The 24,816-nt window shown below is 36.8% G+C and overlaps 1 protein-coding gene across 1 annotated transcript; it reads right to left on the bottom strand.

Moving 5' to 3' along the window:
* Positions 1 to 292: 292 nt before the first annotated feature.
* Positions 293 to 24,550, bottom strand: bicc2 (bicaudal C homolog 2). The gene is given in 21 exon segments (XM_051650518.1): positions 293 to 782; positions 1,092 to 1,191; positions 1,288 to 1,420; positions 2,369 to 2,538; positions 4,744 to 4,749; positions 5,983 to 6,167; positions 9,022 to 9,061; positions 9,466 to 9,586; positions 9,679 to 9,833; positions 9,923 to 10,056; positions 10,135 to 10,324; positions 13,917 to 14,048; positions 14,172 to 14,441; positions 14,523 to 14,717; positions 14,841 to 14,894; positions 16,875 to 17,036; positions 17,108 to 17,187; positions 17,323 to 17,392; positions 19,206 to 19,252; positions 24,259 to 24,407; positions 24,477 to 24,550. Coding segments are annotated over 21 exon segments (2,595 nt in total). The 3' UTR covers positions 293 to 654.
* Positions 24,551 to 24,816: the final 266 nt, after the last annotated feature.

The raw sequence follows: 24,816 nt of genomic DNA, 5'->3' as shown, positions 1-24,816 counted from the left end.
AGGCCAATTTGGTTGCTTAGGAGACCTGCTGGAGACACTCAGCACGCCCTGGATTCCAACTCACGACTCCAGGCGTGGTAGTCAGCGTCAATACTCGCTGAGATACCCAGGCCCCGATGTAATTAATTACTTTGTAATCAGATTACATCCAGCACTGGAACTGACATATAAATGTCATGGAAATTCGTTGGAATCCTGGAGTTTGTATGGTTATCCAATATACTTTATTTAACATGTTATAATATAGAGTCTCTTAGAACAGGAGCTAAAACAATGCAATTGTGTTTATCATTTAATAAAAGAGGCAAATGTAACAGTTTATTCATTGCCTGATAGTATTCTTATATTTGAATAGTGTATAAAACACAGAACATAAAGTTTTGCATAGACACAAGAGCAGTGAGAGATAGAGAGAGGCAGAGAGACACAGAGAGAGAGAGAGCTGCATAATAAGTTTTGGTCCAGGACGGTCAATCAGTTCATCGTGAAGGTCAAACGTCTGAACGTCTCCTCCGAGACTCGTAGCACATCTGTCCTCTCTGTATTATATGGTAATCATCTATCAAGATTCATACTTTGATTGGTCCCTGAGGGCCACATGACAGGAAGCACAAACTGGCCCCAGGTGCATTGTAGGAATCGTAGTCTTTGCAGTCACCAGCGGTTACTTTTGGCAGCCACGTCCTCGTCCATGATCCGTGGCAGACGGCCACTGGCCCCGCCCTCCAGGTATCCCGACTTCACAGTGGGCGCATCTGGAAATTTCCTCTTTTTACTCAAATCTAATGAGGGACAAATGCATTACACAAGTTTTAAATGACAATCTCTGTAAAGCATCGAGAATTTAAATAAATGTAAACACTAATTTGAAAACATGAATGGAAAACAATCTTTTATTCCTCCTCCTGTTGATTTTATTATTGCTATTGTACAGATAGTGGTGAAATTATTATTTGTTCCACAGAAGAAAGTTATATGGGTAAGGAAACACATGAGGGTGAGTAAATGTTAACTATCCTTCTAAAATGATTTGTAAGTAAATTCAGGCAATATAATCTTCAATTCTGCATTAGTTTGTTAATAAAAGTGACCTGAGATGGCGAGAATCATCTTCCGGCGTGCTCCAAAGGTGCTCACGCCCACTTCCTTCAAATCCTCGTCTGAGAGTGTCAAAAAGGTCTGATAGTCAATCTGACACATGAGACAACATTACGATTTATTTCACAGTTCATTTCAGTTTTGGTGTGCTAATGAGCACATGTGTATTTGTGTATTGTGGCTTTTCACCTCCTGTTCCTGGAATATATCGCTGTATTTCTCCAGACCCAACTGTGCCAGTAACTCCACAAGATCATCTGTGTGGGTGGGACTTTGTGACCTGCCAATCAAATGTCTTGACGCTGATGACACGCCCTCAGAGCTGTTACCGCCGGTCAAATAGCTTTCCACTGCAGGTCAGAATAAACATTTATAACTTGTGTATCTAATGTCTCATATCCAGGTGAATCTGATAATGCTTTCAGCATTCAATAAGACAACAGTACTATCAGTTCTATTAAACCGTCCTATAGCGTTCAGAATCAGCATACACACCTTCTGCATTCCCCGGTCACTTTTGACCCGGTGGAATTCAAGCTTATAAATCATTCATAACACGATGGTTTTCATCTAAATCTATATTGTAAATCATTTATAGGTTCTTAACTGTTCATACATGTAAAAAGATTGATATTTTTGGCATGTTAACTGACAGATATAAAAATTATTAATATGCCATTTTGTTTTAGAAATAATAAAATGTAGAAATTCTTTGACATTTCAAAATATACATGAACTACAGCAAAACCAGTGTGATACATGTGAAGACATCTTTTTTATCAACATTTCTGAATATAACATAATATACAATTTCTATTAACATCTAATGTGAGAATTACTAGTAATTTAAATTAACTTTCCTGTAAATCAACATAATACCATGTGTAAAGCCACAATTCATGCCTGGGTCAAAATTGACCCGCAAAAGATGTAACAATGTTTTTAAAACGGTTATATCTCTTAAACAATTTTATTAAAAAATCGTAAAAAAAATATATCATGTGTATTTTGATAGTCCTGATAAAGTCCCAAAGTTTGGTTCCCGTACTTAAAACTATGTGGTATTTAAAAATGATTATCTAACTTGAATGCAATATGAGGGTTAACACACATTTTGTCATATTAAAATGTATTCCCTCTAAAAGCGTAATGGATTGTTTCACCTTGTAATAAAGCTGCTTCTAGGATTAACTGCTGTAATAAGAGGCTAAACTAATGTAATCGTTACTTTAATTAAACGAAATATGTCACACCCTCCAGAATGAGGCACTAGTAGACACACATACTTGTTCGCAATGCAGCTGGATTGTAAGCAGGAAAGGAGGAGGATGAGGAAGAGGAGGCCGTTATCGATGAAGGAAAAGATCCTCGTCTTTCTCTCCAGTTCTCAGAGTCGCTGCCGTTCCAACCGCGTTCCTTTGCACTCGGAGAACTCCACGACTAGAAACAGACACAAAAGTATTAAAGACATAATTCATCCAAAAATCGCAAATCTGCCATCATTTACTCATCCTCATGTTGTTCCAAACCCATATGACTTTCTTGCTACACACAAAAGTAGAGGCCGAATATAGCTGCTAATAAAGCTAATTCATGCTGTTCTTTTCCAAACAATGAAAATGGATGTGATTTACACTCTCAAGCCCTAAAAAGGACAAAAAAAGCACCATAAAAGTAGACATATGTGCTATATTCCAAGCTTTCTGTGATGAATAAACAGACATTTAAGAAATTATTGTGTTCAAATATGCTGAAGTGTGAATGAGATTTAAGAACTATGGTGAAGGGGAAGATTTTCAGTGAATAATGACTTAAAATTTGGTCTGTTCCTCACACACAAAGCTATCGTATTACTTCTGAAGACTTGGAATGAGTATATAATACTTTTATGATACTTTTTATGATGGTGTTTTGTCCACCTCGGGTCACTGTCTACTTTCATTGTGTGTAAAATAGCTACATAAACATTCTGCTAAAGTTCTCCTTCTGTGTTCCACAGAAGAAAGTAAGTCACAGGTTTGCAATTATAGACAGAAGTTTCTTTTTTTTGTTATTATTATTATTCCTTTATGCCCGCAATTGAAACCATTGTGGACATTCACTTATTCCGAGAAATAATTATGATTCAATCAGCGGTAACAATTAAAAACAGATTCACACAGTGCCACGATCCAGCGCTAAATCGCTTTCATTCAGGATTTTAATTGAGAGAGTGTCATTATCACAGCCAAAGGAAATGAGTGTGGAAGTGAAGGACAGTTACAGTTTGTGCTCGCTATGTGCAGATATGAGTCTGTAATTGGAGTTTAAGAATCTTTTCCCCGTATTAAACTACTGGGAATGACTGTCAATTCAGCATACTGTTATTCTGTGTGTATGTGTGTGTGTGTGTGTGTGAGAGAGAGAGAGAGTGTGAGTCTGTGTGTGTGTGTGTGTGTGTGTGTGTGTGAGAGAGAGAGAGAGAGAGAGAGAGTGTGAGTGTGTGTGTGTGTGTGTGTGTGTGTGTGTGAGAGAGAGAGAGAGAGAGAGAGAGTGTGAGTCTGTGTGTGTGTGTGTGTGTGTGTGTGTGAGAGAGAGAGAGAGTGAGTGTGTGTGTGTGTGTGTGTGTGTGTGTGTGAGAGAGAGAGAGAGAGAGAGAGAGTGTGAGTCTGTGTGTATGTGTGTGTGAGAGAGAGAGAGAGAGAGAGAGAGAGAGTGTGAGTCTGTGTGTATGTGTGTGAGAGAGAGAGAGAGAGAGAGTGTGAGTCTGTGTGTATGTGTGTGAGAGAGAGAGAGAGTGTGAGTCTGTGTGTGTGTGTGAGTGAGTGTGTGAGTGTGAGTCTGTGTGCGTGTGTGTGTGTGTGTGTGAGAGAGAGAGAGAGAGTGTGAGTCTGTGTGTGTGTGTGTGTGTGTGTGTGTGAGAGAGAGAGAGAGAGAGTGTGAGTCTGTGTGTGTGTGTGTGTGTGTGTGTGTGAGAGAGAGAGTGTGAGTCTGTGTGTGTGTGTGTGAGTGAGTGAGTGTGTGAGTGTGAGTCTGTGTGTGTGTGTGTAGAGAGAGAGAGAGAGTGTGAGTCTGTGTGTGTGTGTGTGTGTGTGTGTGTGTGTGTGTGTGAGAGAGAGAGAGAGTGTGAGTCTGTGTGTGTGTGTGTGTGTGTGAGAGAGAGAGAGAGTGTGAGTCTGTGTGTGTGTGTGTGTGTGTGTGTGTGTGAGAGAGAGAGTGTGAGTCTGTGTGTGTGTGTGTGTGTGTGTGTGTGTGTGTATGTGAGAGAGTGTGAGTCTGTGTGTGTGTGTGTGTGTGTGTGTGTGTGTGTGTGTGTGTGTGTGTGTGTGTGCAGGTTTAAGTGGTTTACGATGAAATTTTTTTAGGTGATAAACTGGTAATTACAAGGGTATTATGCTATAAATGTGGTTTATGAGGACATTTCTAGTGTTCCCATAATTCAAATCACTTAAAAAACATACTAAAGGATGTTTTATTGAAAATGTAAAAATACAGAAAGTTTTTTGTGAGGGTTAGGTTTAGGGGTAGGGTTAGGGTTAGGGGATAGAATCTATAGTTTGTACAGTATAAAAATCATTATGTCTATGGAGAGTCCTCATAATGATAGCTGCACCAACATGTGTGTGTGTGTGTGTGTGTGTGTGTGTGTGTGTGTGTGGTGTGTACCTGCTGCTGGTTGTTCTATCCATCCATCCACTGAATACCGACACTCATATCTTGGCACTTTTGACTCGGGTCATTAGGCAGCCATTCTGTAACACACTACCAGCTGACTAGCCATGCCCTAGCATCCAGATTTAACACCCTAGCAACTGTATAGCAACACTCGTATCTCAACAAAAGCATATCGTAGGGACATGGGGGTTGGTTCTTTTGACTCGGGCAGCAGTTAGCCATTCCATAACACCCTAGAAACAGTATAGCAAAACATTTCATGACCAGAATATCTTAAAGACATGTGGGCGGATTCCTTTGACTGGGGCCATTAGGCAGCCATTCCGTAACACCCTACCAACAGCCTAGCAATGCCCTAGAAACCAGATATAACACCGTAGCTACTGTATAGCAACACTCGTATCTCCATAAAAGCATATAGTAGAGACATGGGGGTTGGTTCTTTTGACTCGGGGCAGCAGTTAGCCATTCCATAACACCCTAGCAACAGTATAGCAAAACATATTTCAGGACCAGAATATCGTAGAGACATGGGGGTGGGTTCCTTTGACTGGGGCCATTAGGCAGCCATTCCGTAACACCCAACTAACGGCCTAGCAATGCCCTAGCAACCAGATATAACACCACAGTTATTGTATAGCAACACTCATATCACAAAAAGCATATCGTAGAGACATGGGGATGGTAACTTTTGACTCAGGACTGCAGGCAGACATTCTTTAACACCCTACCAGCTAACTAGACATGCCCTAGCAACCAGATGTAACACCACAGCTACCATACAGCAACACTCGTATCTCAACAAAGACATGGGGATGGTATCTTTTGACTCGGAACTGCAGGCAGACATTCTGTTACACCCTACCAGCTGACTAACCATGCCCTAGCAACCAGGTATAAAACCCTAGCAACCGTATACAAACACTCATATCTCAACACCAGAATGTCATAGAGACATGGGGGTTGGTTGTTTTGACTCTGGCCAGGAGGCAGCCATTCTGTAACTCCCTAGCAACTGCCTAGCCATTCCCTTACAACCATATGGAACACACTAGCAACCACATAGCAATGCTATCTATCTATCCATCCATCCATCCATCCATCTTTTTAAACTTTCAGACCAGGCTTTTTCAAGCCAGCCTAAAGTTTGTCTACAAACTTTTTAATCTAGTTGGAGTTTAAGATTATTTTCCCCATCTTTAAACTGTTAAGAATGAATGTCGATTCTGCATACTGTTATTCTATGTGTGTGTTTGTGTGTACCTGCTGCTGGCTGTTGTAGGGTCTATAGCAGCGTCGGCTCACAGCTCTCAGCTCTTTCACAGCTTCAGTGGGCATCGATTTAGAGAAACCCAAACCACTCCAGGTATCTGTGGGGGTCCGAACCTCTGTCACCACCGGCTTCTGCTGCATGGCTGCAACACACACATGCATACAGGTCACATTACACACTTTACAAGCTAACACACACACAGTCGTGCATGGTTGAAGATGTTCAGATTTACACTGGCAGAGATCAGCAGCTCTAATTACAGTGTGTGTCAGTGCCATTTTTAACTGCATTGTGTTTGTGTGTGTGTCCCTGCATTGTTAAACACCTGCTACCTAACTAAACCTAATTAAAGTTAATCAAAAGCAGTCATGCAGAAGAATGTGGTGCTACCTTTCAACACTTCTCTTCCCTCTCTGAATAATACATAAAATTAGGTTTAAATTTAAAGCAAGTGAACAAAAATCTGCTAATGACAAAACACCTTTGGTGAGACTTCCTAAAACAATAAATAATAAATTATTAGATGTCTTGAAATTACTTGAAAGATGTAAAATGTAAGAGGTTTTGGATAGTTCTAAGCATGCAATTCCTTAAGTAAGCAAGCTATATTCTAATTTAAAGCTGATGTATGTAACGTTTTCTGTGTTAAAATACTTTTTCCTATCCCAGCTTAATATGCAGACACAACTGTAACCAAGCCATTCATAGGTTCATTTTCTCGGAAACTGTATATAACGCGATAAAAATTCCTGTGTTTGTTCTGAGCGACCCACTTAGACCCGCCCCAACAACATTACTCAACCAATGGCGTGAGTTGGGGGAGGGACTATCTGACTGTTTGAACAACTGCAGGCGAGGGGCGTATTCAAAAAGCTGTTTTGAAAACATTGTTTATTTGCAATAATGTTCGGTGACGTCCCCAATTAGAAAATAAACCATTCATTCATAAAATAAATAATATAGATTGGTGTTTCTTCAACTTTGGGCACTTTCATTACAATGAACAGATTAAAAATTTTTTCTTGTTAGATGAAGGTCACATTAAAACTGAATTGTAAACTATTTATCAGCTCTTCATCATTTATTTTTGGTACTTTGTAAATGTCTTTTATGTATTGATTTGACTGTTTTATTGTTGCCCCAGACTGGGTAACTCTTAATTGGCTCCCCTATATCACCTATATCTGGCACACTCTTTAATCCATTATGAGGTTTATACAGCATGATGAATGCCAAATGCAGCCTGCAGCCCGTCAAACACATCATCAGTCCATCCAGCCATTTGACCGTATAACAATTTACACCTGAACCAAGAACTTAAATCACTTTACAGCGTTTAATGGTCAAAGATGTGACGTTTGATCACTAGGATTAGACTTTAATGATTTGAGACTGTGTAAATGGCTCAGAAAAAAACTGTAAAGTGTAATTGTGAAGAGCCAGTACGAATCTGATGCAATAAAATTTATATTGGCCATGTAAAATACTTACCTAAACATTTATCACCAAAAAAAACATATTATTATGTACAGCAACAGTATCAGTTTGAATGTATTTATTTACCGAAATACATTAATTGATCATTATTTTTTATCAATGTTATAAAATGTGAATTATATTTGACTTGTTTATAATATAATATAATATAATATAATATAATATAATATAATATATAATATTATATTATATTATATATATAATATATATAATTAATATAATAATATATAATATATAATATAATAATATAATATAATATAACACTATATTATATAATAATATATAATATAATATAATATAATATAATAATATATAATATAATATAATATAATATAATAATATATAATATAATATAATATATAATATAATATAATATTATATTATATAATAATATATAATATAATATAATATAATATAATATAATATAATATAATAATATATAATATAATATAATATAATAATATAATATAATATAATATTATATTATATAATAATATATAATTTAATATAATATAATATAATATAATACACTATAATATAATATAATATAATATAATAATATATAATATAATATAATATAATATAATAATATATAATATAATATAATATAATATAATAATATAATATAATATAATATTATATTATATAATAATATATAATTTAATATAATATAATATAATATAATACACTATAATATAATATAATATAATATAATAATATATAATATAATATAATATAATATAATAATATATAATATAATATAATAATAATAATATAATATAATATAATATTATATTATATAATATATAATATAATATAATATAATATAATATAATATAATATAATATAATATAATAATATAATATAATATAATATTATATTATATAATAATATATAATTTAATATAATATAATATAATATAATACACTATAATATAATATAATATCATATAATAATATATAATTTAATATAATATAATATAATATAATATAATACACTATAATATAATATAATATAATATAATATAATAATATATAATATAATATAATATTATATAATATAATATAATATAATAATATATAATATAATATAATATAATAATATAATATAATATAATATAATATTATATTATATAATAATATATAATATAATAATATAATATAATATAATAAAATATAATATAATAATATATAATATAATATAATATAATATAATATAATATAATATAATATAATATTATATAATAATATATAATATAATAATATAATATAATATAATATAATATAATATAATAATATATAATATAATAATATAATATAATATAATATAATATAATATAATATAATAATATATAATATAATAATATAATATAATATAATATAATATAATATGTATTATATGGTGCATGAAAAGAAATCCGTAATCTATAATTTTAATTTGTCATTAAGAGGCCGGTAAATATATCTGCAGTGTAAATTATCGAATTAAAAATGACAAACCTCGAGTTGCCAGAAGTTTCTTTCTCTCATATTCATGATCCTGTTGAACATATAGTAAACAAAGAATGTTTTAATAAAGCGGTAGACAAATGATGTTTTTAGTTATTGACTGTTAAGATGATCTTGAGACAATCACACACAGTATGCTGTATTTTGTATATTATAACAGGAAATGGAGGCCCTTAATAGCTAGCATCAGAGACCTGGAGCTGTATATGATCACCAGATTAACCTTTAATTAAACCTAACCGAAATTCAGTTCTAGTGTGTTTTATTCTGTCCTGTTTTACAGATAAAACCGCACACATTATTCAGATTGATTTGACACATTAGGGGACACAGTTGTCCCCAGAATTGAGCTACATTTGACAAAACCTCCCTTGACAAAATCATGTTACTGATAAAGTGAATAATGTTTTTTAAATATGTAAATGAGTAATATACCTCATTGCTGCTGTCCACAAAGGGGAATATTCTCAGACTACAACGTCTGTCTCTGTTCAAATAAACACCATCCACCTCCACTCGCACTGACCTGAAACAAACATACACATAGTGTGTTATTCTAGAAAGTATCAAAGATCATCTTCTGTCTGTCTGTCTCAGGACGGGGAGTTTGACCTCGGTGAGCTCTCGGATGAGAACAGCTGACGTGACTCCTGGTTTGGCTCTCTGGGGGCCTCTGATTGGCTGCCTCTCCTAGAGGAGGCAGTTGGCCTGACAACGACCTCTCGATCCTCTGTCATCTCCAGATGCGGCAAGACACAGTCCTCTGTTTTGGCTTGCGTCTGATGATCTTCATTCTCTGGAATCTGATGCAGTGAAATTCTTACTGACGTCTAAAATATCTATCACTCATTATTTGATCAGACAGTCAAATATCAAGATAATATCTTCAGACCTTCTCTAATTTAGACTCCGCCCCTTTCAGTCCGATCCATCCATCCTCTGAGGAAACAGCCAATCCAGGTGGGGGATAGGGGCGTGGTTTCCCAGAGAGAGAGCCAATCACAGTATCTGGAGAAGGCAAAGTGTCTAAGTGTCTAAAGAATGACACATTTTATTGTTTGAAATTAAATCAAATGAAAGCACTCATGGACCATTAACACACACCTGTCTCAGTGAGGCGTAGTTGCTGCATTAGTACATTCAGCCAGTAGTCTGTCATTCCATTATAGGACACCAGAGGGTCCACAGACGGCTTGGTCATCATGGATACCTCACTGGAGTCCAGTCCGAGCAGCAGACGTCTGGCCTCATACAGATTGCTGATGTTCCTCTCCAAACCTTTCACCACCACTGACTGATACAAGAGAAGTTAGTTTACGACACTTTTATTATGTAATGGAAAAATTCCCAAAATGAAGGTTATTATGAAATTATATACCTTGACAAGCTTAAATGAAAAAAAAAAACAACAACAAAAAAACATTCAACTTCTTGTAACTATGTACTATGGATCCCCTTAGAGGACAGGGCGGGAATATAAAATAGTGTTGCGTTCCCTCGCAATAACTTTACCATAGATTTACTATAGTAACCATATTATAAGCTTGATATTCGGGCTAATGACGTGACGCTCATTTTTTTCCCGAAGTCTCATTAAAAGCTGAAATTCTTGAAAAAGAAATGTTGGCATGAGTTGTGCTGAATTATCTTTTATTATTATTATTATAATTTTTATTAAATGCATGATTGATATATGAAAAAAATTATGATTAACTTTTGTCCACCTAATCAACCAACATGTAGGTAGAAATTTTGTTGTTTGTGACAAAAATCATAAAACAGAAATGACCTGCAAGACTGTGTGTGAAGATTTAATAACAAATCATTATTTTGTCATATTATTAAATATAAATATTTTGACATTTTAATGAAAAGGCACATTTTTTTCAGGTCAGAAGAAAAATTCATGATATTTTTCACCTTGTAACTCATGTATGCAAGGTGCATGGAAACTCTTTAATACCTTTTACATTTTTAAAGTCATTAAATACATTTTTTTTTGTTGTTGTTGTTGTACAAAATGCTATAAATGTTTTTCAGACAATTTGTTAAAACAACATTATTTTTTTTTCTCCCCTTTTTCTCCCCAATCTGGAATGCCCAATCCCCAATGTGCTCTGAGTCCTCGTGGTGGTGTAGTGACTCGCCTCAATCCGGGTGGCGGAGGACGAATCTCAGTTGCCTCTGCGTCTGAGACCATCAGTCCGTGCATCTGATCACGCGGCTTGTTGAGCGTGTTACCGTGGAGACGTAGTGCGTGTGGAGGCTTCACGCTATTCTCCGCGGCATCCATGCACAACTCACCACGCGCCCCACCAAGAGCGAGAACCACATTATAGCGACAGCGAGGAGGTTACCCCATGTGACTCTACCCTCCCTAGCAACCAGGCCAATTTGGTTGCTTAGGAGACCTGGCTGGAGTCACTCAGCACACCCTGGATTCGAACTCGTGACTCCAGGTGTGATAATCAGCGTCAATACTCACTGAGCTACCCAGGCCCCAAATATTACATTTTTTAAATATTTCTCATTTTTATCACCTCGGACAACCTTATTTGTCAATGACCCATTTGTAGTTAAATCATAGTAATAATACAGGAAAATGAAAACTATGATAAAAAAAAAATAATAATAATTGTATTTGTACAATTATTTTATACACCATGGTATTTGTAGTAAAACCATAGTAACCACAATAATTACCATGGTAAACATTTTACATTTATGCATTTGGCAGACACTTTTATCCAAAGCGACTTACAGTGCCCTTATTACAGGGACAATCCCCCCGGAGCAACCTGGAGTTAAGTGCCTTGCTCAAGGACACAATGGTGGTGGCTGTGGGGTTCGAACCAGCAACCTTCTGATTACTAGTTATGTGCTTTAGCCCACTACGCCACCACCACTCTATAATAGTAAATAAACAATAGTAAAACAGGTTACCAACAAAAAACAAAACATGGTCGGCCTACAACAGTCATGGTTACTACAATATAACTTTAGAAAAATTATTTCAGCCAAAAACAATGGTTACTACAGTCTATAATATTCCTATAGTAAACGTATGGTATTCATATAGTAAAACCATAATAATCACAAAATTGTGAATTTTATTACCATAGTTTTCATTTTCCTGTATTATTACTATGGTTTCACTATGAATAACAAGGTTAAAATATGGTTACGGTAGTAAAATCATGGTAAATTCATTGCGAGTGAACGCAAAAGTATTTCAGAAAAGAAATTCCCGCCCTGTCCTCTAAGGGGCTCCGTACACAACAAACGTTTTATTAAAAAATGTTAGTTAAAGAATGTGCTCTTTCAGTTTTTACTGTTCTGCTGAAACATGAAAAAAAAATGATCTGAATGAAATTTTGTCACTAGGCTTACATTGTTATTTTATTTTCTGTACACTTTCTGTTACACAAATACATAAGACACTTTAATGATGCCTATTTATGTTTAAAACATCTAAAAAATAGAATAAATAATAAGTGATACTCCTGCAGGAGCAATGTGAATGTATAATAGCTCACCCGAAAATGACAATTTCTGCCATCATTTACTCACCCTCGTCGTGTGTGACTGTCAAGCTTCAAAAGCACCATAAAAGTTGTCCATATCACTTGTGTGCTATATTTAATTAATTAATTTTTAAATACAATACAATATTGATATGTATGGAATATGTATGTGTCCGTATATATGTTTTGAACTAACATTACCCACAATCCCTTGCGCTACAGGTGACAAGAAGACTCTCTTTTGACTTTTAAAAACGTTGAGAAATGTGAGGCCGAAGTTGCCCCAAGTAGGTATATCTGCAGGCCGGAGATATCCAAATGGGGGCAGAATCTCCAAAAGAGGGCGGGGTTACTCTAGAAGGGGGTTGGGCCAACTTCAAAAGGTGGCGTCACTTCCACACACGGTTAGGGACAGGTTAGGTTTAGAGGTTGACTGATAGTGGGTTTTGCCGATATCGATAACTGATGTGGGAAAACAGGTTGATAGCTGATTAATATAATTTTTTATATTATGAACTAAAACTTTTCACTCAATGTAAAATAGTGCTGAACTTCAGTAAGTATCACTTTTGTCTCAACTAATGGTTAGGGTTAGATTTGAGTTTTGTTTGGGGGGTAGATTAAATAAAATAAATGATGTCACACTTGTTTATATGCTCTGAAACACTTACCACTTTAGCCTCTGGGGGCAGTATTTTCAAATTCGGTCCACGTATACCGATTTCGGTTAAAGAAAAATCGGCACACGCTTGCCGATTTTTATGTGAGATCAGGCTGCTCCAGCGCCGGCCACGGAGAAATGAAACCAAAAATAACTAGGTAAAAATAAAGGTTCAACTATATCCTTCTTAAGTTGCCACAGAAGGTTTTAAATGTATAAACATAAGGTAATGTATTTCACTAGATGCTAACACTTACATGCTAACTGAGTATGCGACAAAAAAGTCAAAAAAGTGTCACCAACAAAGTAGTAAACTTTTAGTGTGTAGTAAAAGTATAGAAAAATGGGACCCACTTTATATTAGGTGGACTTAACTACTATGTACTTAACCAATACAATGTACTTATTATGTACATGCATGTTGTTGCATTGTCATTACATATGTATTTACACTGTTAACATTACCCCTAACCCTAACCCAACCCTTACCCCAAAGCCTAACCCTACCCTTACTCCTAAACCTACCCGTACCTCAACCGCAGCAGCAGCAAATGTGGGAATTTTGCAGAACAACATGAAGTTACACATTAAATACATAGTCTTGTATATATTTAATGTTAGTACATAGTAGTATAAAGTATGACTGAAAAATGTGACCATCAGTTGATCTAGTGACAGATACATTATGGGTGCTGTAGTACCTTTGTTGTCTGTTTGGCCTTTGGTTTGATGCTGATGAAAACGGCCAGACTCTGCATCATCTGAGCGAGTTTGCGAGGGTCCGTCTCGCCCTCCTCCTTCAAATCAAACATCAGACAGACGGGCAAACAGTCCTACACGAGTACAGACACAGTCAGACATGAGCAATCCAGCAGTATCCATCTTTTGGGCTAAGAACGTGACCTTTATTACCATAGTAATAGAGCAAAAAATTGTATACATGGCAAAGTATGTACCATGAGCTGCTGTCGAGCGAGACACACTCCGTCGGCCGTGCCCTGTATGAGAAGTGACGGTGTGTGTTGTGGCGCGCTGAGGTCGGGCAGGATTATCTGTGTGTGTGTTTGATGCATCACTGTGAGGAAGTTCACTCCGTTCTGACCCAGAAGAAACAAGTGCTGCTGAGAGGTCACGTCCAACTGTGTGCACACCACGACACCCGTTACACCGGCAACCGCTGCCGCCTCCGAGCCCAGGAGCAGCTCCATCAGGACACAGGTCGCCTTCTGCAGGTCAAAGGTCAAAAAATTATTTACTGAACACTGTTTATATGTGCTTCTGTGCATTTAATTGTGTGTGTGTGTGACCTTCACGGCAGTGCTGTTTCTCTGAACTCCTCTCACAGTACAGGTGCTGCAGTAGAGTTTGGGTTGAGTTCTGAAGCTCACAGTCACTCCAAATGCCTGAGCGACGTGCTGGATCACCGGCGACCCCGTATCTGCCACCACACCTCCCACAAGGGTCACCGGGAGGTCAAAGGTCAGCACTAGGGGCTGCAGGTCCTGCGGGTTTCACAAAACACAATAGAAGCAGGTGCACACACCAAACAAACTCCTACAGTGAGACAACGCAGTAAACAACATTTGAATATAATGAATATTAATTAAGATGATGTCATCACTGACCCGGATCTGTCTCCGAGCAGACTCCACCCCTTGCACTGGCCCGGCGATAGACACCTGCAGGAAAAACAGTATATCATGATCACATCACAGAGGCTGCGTTCCGAATAGAAAATTAGTATAGTGTACTATTTTTAAACATATTATGTGAAATAGTGTGCAATAATAAAGTTTCAAACAGTAGGATGCCACATTGTAGTCACATGATCTCACTATGTTATACGTTTAATCCAGCAAGTGGCTTCCAGTTGTCGTCATGAAAATAAATTATTTTCAGCGTTGGGTAGGTTACTTTTTAAAAAAGTAATCCACTACAAATGACTAATTACCTCTCTCAAGTTGTAATCAGATTACTTTATTACTTCATCGAAAAATGTATCACATTACTAATTGCATTACTTTAAAATTACTTTCTAGAAAAAAACGTTCCATAGAAAAGTTTTTATTTTCACTCTGTCATGTTTTAAAAGTTCTCGTTATGGGGTGACCGGCCTACAGCTGTCACAGAAATACAAACAGATATACATAATAAAATAATTAATTTAGTTCTAAATTAAACTAAAACTAATTGAAATAATTAAATTAGATTTTAATGTATTCTACATTAATAATATTATCTGAGAAATATGTGTTAACCAAGTAATGTACTTAAAAGTAATTAATTTAATTGACCATGTAATGCGTTACACTACTGTTTGACTTAGATTACAGTAATTAATTACTACTTTATCAGATTACACCCAAAACTGGTTATTTTGCATATTTAATTTAATTTTGTGTAAGAAAATGTTTCAATTTTTGTCAGTTCAGTAAACATAACTCATTACATGTTGGTCAGCTGCTGTAGTTATATAAATACAATGTTATTGTATCGTAAATAGCGTCCAGTTATGTTTCTCAGAAAAAAGGTTTTTTGTATTTTTTATCCAATTTTGTGTAAAAAAAAAAAAAAAATAAAAAACGTAACTTTTGACATATGATATTACATATCATCCAGTTATCATCTCTGACAATTTTTTATTATTATTTTGCATTTTTAATCCAATTTTGTGTTAAATAAAAGTCTTTTGATGATTCAATAAACATAACATACTACATAACGTCCAGTTATCAATATTATTTTGCATTTTAGATCCAATTTTGCATAAAAAAAAAAAAAAAATTGTGACTTTTGATTATCAGATTATTTTTTTATTTTTAATCCAATATTGTTTTTTAAAATATTTTGATATACTGAGAAACATAACATACTACGAAATGTCCAGTTATCATCTCAGAAAAAAAATATTATTTTGCATTTTTAATCCAATTTTAAAGTCTTTTGGTAAACTGATAAACATAACATATGATATTACATAACGTCCAGTTATCATCTCAGAAAAAACAATATGATTATTTTGCATTTCTAATCCACTTTTGTGTTAAAAATGCCTTAAATTTTGAAAACCTGATAAACATTTCATTTGGGGGGGGGGGGGGATTTTTCCCCTTTTTCTCCCCAATTTGGAATGCCCAATTCCCAATGTGCTCTAAGTCCTCGTGGTGGCGTAGTGACTCGCCTCAATCTGGGTAGTGGAGGACGAATCCCAGTTGCCTCCGCAACTGAGACCGTCAGTCCGTGCATCTTATCACGTGGCTTGTTGAGCACGTTACCGTGGAGATATAGCGCATGTGGAGGCTTCATGCCATCCACCGCGGCATCCACGCACAACTCACCACGCGCCCCACCGAGAGCAAGAACCACATTATGGCGATCACGAGGAAGTTACCCCATGTGACTCTACCCTCCCTAGCAACTGGGCCAATTTGGTTGCTTAGGAGACCTGGCTAGAGTCACTCAGAACGCCCTGGGATTCGAACTAGCGAACTCCAGGGGTGGTAGCCAGCATTTTTACCACTGAGCTACCCAGACCCCTTTTTAAATGTTTAAAATGCAGTGGTTGCTATGACACTTGGTTGTCAGGGGGCAATATTACCAAGGCATCCAGAGACAATAATATGATACTTGATTTGGTAATGATAAGACATTCTGTGTACCTGGTTGCTTTTTTCTCCTGCTGCAATGTTCCGGTTTGAGTCTGGGAAGTGAATGTGACAGGAAGTGTCTTCCATGACCTTCTTAATGTTCCCGCCCCCTTTACCAATCACGTGAGAGTGTTCAGTGTGAGTGACGTCCATCTTCAGTGTCACTTTATTCACCTGTGCACAGGTATGTCGGGTAAGAACTCCATACAACAGATGGACACTCAGTGAAAGAGTTTAAAACTCACCTTTGTCTCCAGAAGCTCCAAAATCTTCCGTTTGGCCTCGAGAACATTTGCTCTCTTACCCTCCACTTTAACATGAGGGTCTGGACAGAAAAGTTTATGTGACCCATATAAGAATCCTCTTAAATATATGCATACAGTATAACTTGGTCTCTTAACCCTTAAAAACACTGTTTTTTTTGTATGTTAAGTGTCTGTTAGTTATATAGATGTCTCACCTTTCTTTGACTTTGCGCCTATCTTCAGCTTGGACGGCCATTTCACCTGCGTGTCTGTTTCTCTCATCACCTGAAACAATGAGTGTGTAAACAAAAGAAATTCAGAGTTCTTTACAAACACACACATCCTCTATTCAACAAAGACAATCACTCATTTAACTCACATAACACTCAATCTATGCTGTGTGATCTTCATACTAGTTTCATACATCCATTTAAATACACAGCTGATGTAAACACACTCAACCATACTATATGTCTGTTCGATGTTTGTTCCCTGTTGGAAAATCCAGCTAAAACCAGCCAGCTGGTTTACATTTATGGTCATTACCTATTCCAAATTTGTCTAGACGGTTGAACAGCTGGAATACCAGCCAGGGTCAGATACTCGCCTCAATCCGGGTGGTGGAGGACAAATCTCAGTTGCCTCCGAGACCGTCAATCCGTGCATCTTATTAGGTGGCTAGTTGAGCACGTTACCACGGAGACATAGCGCGTGTGGAGGCTTCACACTATTCTCCGCGGCATCCATGCACAACTCTCCACGTGCCCCACCGAGAGCGAGAACCACATTATAGCAACCACGAGGAGGTTACCACATATGACTCTACCCACCCTAGCAACCAGGCCAATTGGTTGCTTAGGAGACCTGACTGGAGTCACTCAGCACGCCCTGGATTCAGACTCGCGACTCCAGGTGTTGTAGTCAGCGTCTTTATTTCTGAGCTACCCAGGCCCCCACCGATACCGATTTTAACAAAAAACGATTAGCCGATAAATGTACAAAGAGCTACAAAAGCTTTTTGTTTTCCTAACAATAAATAATTTCCATTGAATATGGATTGGATCTGTTGAACACATGACAGGCCAAAATTTTATAGAGAGCCACAATGAAAGATAAACAGAATATTATAAAAATATTTAAAAAATAATTAAATATCATAGCATGATGATCGATGTGAAAAAAGGTTATTTTGTACTTCTAAAACATTTTTGCACTTCTGTTTTTGTAGTTCAAAACAACAAAACGCACATTTTTCATGTTTGTACTTCACAAATTCACATCATGCATATGTTGGGCAATTCCACAGAAATGTCAACCACATCATGGAAAAATAAAAAGTTTTAACCAAAGGAACAAAACGCACCCTTTTAAGTTCTATCTTGGTGTAATGGATAACGCTGTCCAGACCGCTAGAGGGCGCCGCTTGTTTACACAATGCTGAATGAAGCACTGATTGCAGTCTATTTTTAAACGCAACCTTTCAAGCTTTCGTAATTGTGCAAGACCATATTGTGATTTCAATCTTAACTCAGTCAACCGTGTAGCCTTAATGGATACCATACCAATGTCTCAGAAGTCAACGTTTGCTGGTTTCAAAGTGTTTGTATAGGTAAGTGCTGCTCTCACAACTGTCACGTCTGTAACGATGGTTTTTCCTCATTAATGTGAGAACGAGAATGATTATAAATTAAATATTAAATGTTCTTAGGAGTGCCAACCCTTCTACATTCTGTGGCTATCATTATTTCTGGATTGTGCATTTGAATTAAAAGAGTTTTTACAAAGTGTGAAGATAATTATCGGTTTTTCATATCAGAGTTTTCATGCTAAAAACCGATTTGCCGATGGTTTTAATTTGGTCATTAATTGGCTGATAAATATCGGCGGCCGATACATCGGTGCATCCGTACCTCGTACCAGCAGGTGGACCTAGTTTTGACCTGGTGGACCATCTTGGACCAGCAACAAACCAACAACCATATTTCAAAAATCAGCTTGACCACATTCAGGTTGTCTTTGTAAAAGGTAAAATTCAAAATCCTTAATATAAAGGATGAAAGATGTTAGATTAATGATGTTAATTCTTTCAGTTTCTTACTTTCTCAAAGAACTCTTCTCCGGTTAGTCCAGAACCTTCTGCAGGACCTAAAAACACACAGACACAGATTTACAGTATATACGATTCCAAATACCATATTCTGTATTTAAATCATATATAAAATTAAAGTACTGAATTACATTTGAATATTTATAACATATTTTGTATTTAATTAACATATTTACTTTCTACATGGTCCATTTCTGTACTATAAGTTTGGAAATACACAAAAAAATGAATTTCATTATTGTTGTCAGTATTACTATTGTTACTGAATCCTCCCTTGTTAATATTACTCAAAAAATGCATGTAACCAAGCGAACTTAAATTAACTGAGTTGTTTCAAATACAAATATTATTTATTTATTTATTTATTTATGTTAAGGCACAATTTACAATCAAGTTTTTTTTTTTTTTTATCCCCTTTTCTCCCAATTTGGAATGCCCAATTCCCACTACTTAGTAGGTCCTCGTGGTGGTGCGGTTACTCACCTCAATCCGGGTGGCGGAGGACAAGTCTCAGTTGCCTCCGCTTCTGAGACGTCAATCCACACATCTTATCACGTGACTCGTTGTGCATGACACCGCGGAGACTCACAGCATGTGGAGACTCATGCTACTCTCCACGATCCACGCACAACTTACCACACGCCCCATTGAGAGCGAGAACCACTAATCATGACCACGAGGAGGTTACCCCATGTGACTCTACCCTCCCTAGCAACCGGGCCAATTTGTTTGCTTAGGAGACCTGGCTGGAGTCACTCAGCACACCCTGGATTCCAACTCAGGTGGTAGTCAGCGTCGATACTCACTGAGATACCCAGGCCCCCCTACAATCATGTTTTTTAAAGACATTACAGATATTACAGCTTCGTTTTCTGTAAAAGCTGCTTTGAAATGATCTGTGTTGTGAAAAGCGCTATACAAATAAAAATGTCTTGACTTGACTTTCAATGCTTTTCAGCTTTACTTAAACCACTTGTGTTGGGATAATATAAATATTTATTGGTTTTGAGATTTCTAATTCCCAGCATGTGAGAGTAAATGTTAAAAGTAGGTGCATGCTAGATGAATGTTAAGGGAAGGACTTGTAGTGTTTAATGTTTTGTTGTTATGTTGGAGTTTTGGGGTTTACAATCATGGTGAAGAGTATTTAATTTCTTCAGTCACTAGCGCAACTAAACGAAATTGCAAAAATAAACATTGTTCTCAAAACAGCTTTCCGAATATGCCAGCCATCCGCCATTGGTCAAAGAAACTGATAGTCCCACCCCTAACTCACGCCATTGGTTGAGTCAATGTTATTGTCTCTTTTGAGTTGGGTCGCTCAAAACAAAGAGAGACGAAGTGTTTACAGTTTTCAAGAAAATTAACCTATGAATAGCTTACTTATATTTTCCCCTGCATATTAAGCTGGGATAGAAGAGAGTATTTTATCACCGAAAAAGTTACATACTTCAGCTTTAAGCTTAGATTAAGGACAAGGACATGTTGAGAATGATCTATACTGTTTTACTCATTCATCTGTAAACTAAAAACACAAATGAGGATTCAATATTTATGCCTGTTGCAATAATTATTACATTGTCTGATACAGAAATCTGATTTCTGGCAATATACGAACATATAAATTTAAAGTTCATATATATGAGCATTTATTTACATATTCAAATTCCACAAGTATTTGGAAACATATACAGTATGTTACATATATGAAAATGTCACATTTTGAAATATATGTTGCTTATATGTACATACAGTATATGTGAGGTTTTTATATCAGTGAAAACCAAATATGAGCATATGTGTTTAGCATAAATTGCCATTTTATCAGATTCTAAGGGAGTTTTAAGCCAATATAGAAATGCCATTAACGCAGGGTTTTTGTGTCTCATTCACCACACTGAAAGATAAGATTAAACACTAGCTGTGATGTTTGTGGGCTGTCTGCGGTACATACATGCAGTGACACAGAGGAGGAGTCGAGGAGGAGACGCTTACTCTGTTGCAAGTATTTGTTTTGGCTTGCAAACATGAAGGAGATCGAAGGGAATACCTCAGATTTTTTTCTGCAGAATATTTGCAGACATTCTGCACCGCAGATGCTATCACAAGATCGCAAAATCCTGGAGGGACTGACTCACTGAGCAATTGTTATGCTAATCATAGCATAGTGTTTCCCATAAGCATGCATTTAGCATGCTAGCATTCACTGTACTAACTAGTTAATCACAGTAAGAGATTCATTTGACTTCATTTAGCATGTCTAATTTAGTTGGGTTTATTCAGTTCAATTAGGTTGCCTCTACTTGATGTATTTAAGTTAAGATTACAGGGTAGTTTTAATTTAACCTACTGAGACCCCTTGTCCACATGCGTGGACGTTATGTTTTGGCTTCGCTATAGGCTATGCATAATGTAATTTCATTTAAACTGACTGATCTCAGTTCAGGAGACTCTGTGCTGCCATTAAAATGTTAAAATTTTGACGCACCAAGTCATGTGACATCACGGCATCAGACATCAGAGTTTGTCTTTGGGAGATACAGCATCAAAACTACATCTGGTAAGAAACCTATTAAAGTTTTTACATTGAAACCTGTTTGAGTCAAAAGATTAGAGTCTCTAGTTTCATCCAATATTCAGTTCAATTAAATTTCATCTTTTTATCGTGAATCAGCACGCTGTTAAACACAATGACCACTTTTGTGGACTATAGGCTCAGTTTCATTTAAACTATCCTATATTCACTATGTATTATCACATTGATTATCAATGGATGCATTTAAAAGCTGAAAATGTTGCTTTCAGAGGCTTTATATGGAGTTAGAATGAAAGTAAGGTGCATTTCAAACTGTTCTGAGACCAGTGCAGACAGACAGCGCACTGGAGGTTAAGTCATTCACTAAATAGGGAGCAAGGGAGCATCCTATAATTCTCTAAGCGCATTCACTCCTAAAATACGCCCCCAATCTACCGTTAGTCGAAGAAACAGATAGTCCCGCCCCTAACTCACGCCATTAATCAAGTCAATATTTACAATAATGTTGTATCTCTTGAGACGGGACTCTCAAAGCAAACAGAGGAGTTTTTTATAATTAACATACTGAAAAAGAGTCATACTTCAGTTTTAAGCTTAGATTGAGGACAGGTACATGTTGAGAATGCTCTATATTTCTTTACTCATTGAGCAATTGATATGCTAATCATAGGAATCATTTAGCATTTCTAATTTAGTTGGGCTTATTCAGTTCAGTAAGGTTGCCTCTGCTTGACATATTTAAGTTGATATTGCATGGTAGTTTTAATTTAAGAAAACTAATTTTAAATACGTTTGAACCAAGTTCAGCCAAAAGTAATTTTTTGAGTGTAAAAATGACAAATAAAGCAAATGTTCTGTGATGTTAAATCCCCTTTTAAAATCCAAACTTTGTTTGCATCTGTGTGACAGTTGTCTAACAAAACTACACAACAAATTTAACATCGTAAGATTTAAAAAGAGAGTGCAAACATGCAGTAAAGCAGTGTGTGTGTGTATGTGTGTGTGTTTGTGTGTGTGTTTGTGTGCATGTGTGTGTGTGTGTGTGTGTGTGTGTGTGTGAGATGTGTGTGTATGTATGTGTGTGTGTGAGATGTGTGTTTGTATGTGTGTGTGTATGTGTGTGTGTGAGATGTGTATGTGTGTATATGTGTGTGTGAGATGTGTGTGTGTGCATGTGTGAGATGTGTGTGTGTGTTTGTGTGTATGTGTGTGTGATGTGTGTGTGTATATGTGTGTGTGAGATGTGTGTATGTGTGTGTTTGTGTGTGTGTGTGTGTGTATGTGTGTGTGTGTGTATGTGTGTGTGTGAGATGTGTATGTGTGTATATGTGTGTGTGAGATGTGTGTGTGTGTGTGTGTGTGTGTGAGATGTGTGTGTGTGTGTGTGTTTATGTGTATGTGTGTGATGTGTGTGTGTATGTGTGTGCATGTGTGAGATGTGTGTGTGTGTGTGTGTGTGTGTGTGTGTGTGTGTGTGTGTGTGTGTGTGTGTGTGTGTTTGTGTTAAACACATTTGCCCCAGAGTGACATTTACAGGGTTAGGGTGAACATCCCTCTTTTCATTAGACGCTCCTCATCACCATGGGTTACACAGCTCAACGACGAAGAATGACTGAAAAACCAGTGTGTGTGTGTGTGTGTGTGTGTGTGTGTGTGTGTGTAAAGAAAAGACCCCAAAGTCAGTTCTGAGAAACAGCGTCAAGCAGCAAAGTTACGTTCAAGCAAACGACGCTGACGCAAAAGTGATTCACTCCCTCTAAAAGAAGCAAACACTTCAAACTGAAGAGACGAGCAGCAGAGGAAAAAACATCACAAATGTGATCTCAGTTATTTCTCCTGGACAGCAATGAGATAAACTGGAAAGCAACTTTTCAGAGAAAAAGACTCCAGTAATGTCACATCAACTCTAGAGTTTTAGAAGAGATCTCAATATGAACTCAAACATTTCTCATTAAATCTTTTCAAGAGCTATGATATCCACATTCATTTATAGCTCTTCTGAATGTAAACAATTAGTTCTCCATTAGTTTTAAGAGAAACATCTGAGGTGCTTCACTGAAACATAACTGAGAACTCATTTAAGTCTCCTGAGCTATGAAAGAGCAACCTACTAATTTTTAAGTAGCAAAAATTCAACCAAAAAAACAACATCCAGATTTTTACACATAGTTCCTCTCTGACAAGCTCAATCTGTCTTTCTCAGTGTCTGTGGGATTTGAATGTCAACTTCGGCTTCAGACAGTTAATTCAGCTAAACTCTAGGATAGACAGCTCGTGATAACGGACCATTAAACCTGTTCATCACTGTATTTTCCTGCATTTACAATGAACTTTCCTATGAAAAACAGTGACATGTGGCTGTCCAAATGTTTAGAAAACAACATTAGATTGATGAAGCATCAGGAATCACACCACAGGAAACCATGACAGATTATAGTCATCAATATTCAACACATCTGGAACCAGAACAACCCTTCTGTTATCAAAACCCTCAGGAAACACACACACCATACAGCATGAGCTCCAGTTTCTTCCGGTCGATACGGAATCTCTCCTCAACCCATTCCGGATCCAACGGCTCCTGTTTCTGAAGCTCTGAAGATCCTGAAGTCCCTTCATCTTCCTCATCCTCATCATCTTCCTCCTTCCTGTTCTGGCTTTGGAGGGCCTGGTCTTGATCATGATCTTGATCCAGGTTTTGTGTTTGGTTCTGGTTTAGTTCGGACCTGACACAGGATTCAGGTTTTGGAGACTCAGGCTGGAGAGCTTCCACAGTGCTGCACGTCTCTAAGGCCGCCATGGTGAAAGTGTGTCTGTGTGACCAAGGAAACAAGAAAAGAGGGGCACAGAGACCCCCCACCCCTACACACACACAGGCCAACCCTCTTTCACTTCAAAACAGAGCAATATACCACATCACACCTCTATAACACCTCTATAACACCTCTATAACACATGCACAAAGGAAAAGTCACTCTACATGAGACTTAATGGAGTTCCCAGTTATCTTTCATTGAAGTATCAACTCTGTCTCAGATGTTTCCCCAAAAAAATAATGTGACCAAA

The sequence above is a fragment of the Myxocyprinus asiaticus genome, chromosome 22, assembly GCF_019703515.2.
Source record: "Myxocyprinus asiaticus isolate MX2 ecotype Aquarium Trade chromosome 22, UBuf_Myxa_2, whole genome shotgun sequence".
Taxonomy (NCBI): domain Eukaryota; kingdom Metazoa; phylum Chordata; class Actinopteri; order Cypriniformes; family Catostomidae; genus Myxocyprinus; species Myxocyprinus asiaticus.
The sequence above is the reverse complement of the archived record's forward strand: the minus strand, read 5'-3'. Positions and strand labels throughout refer to the sequence as shown.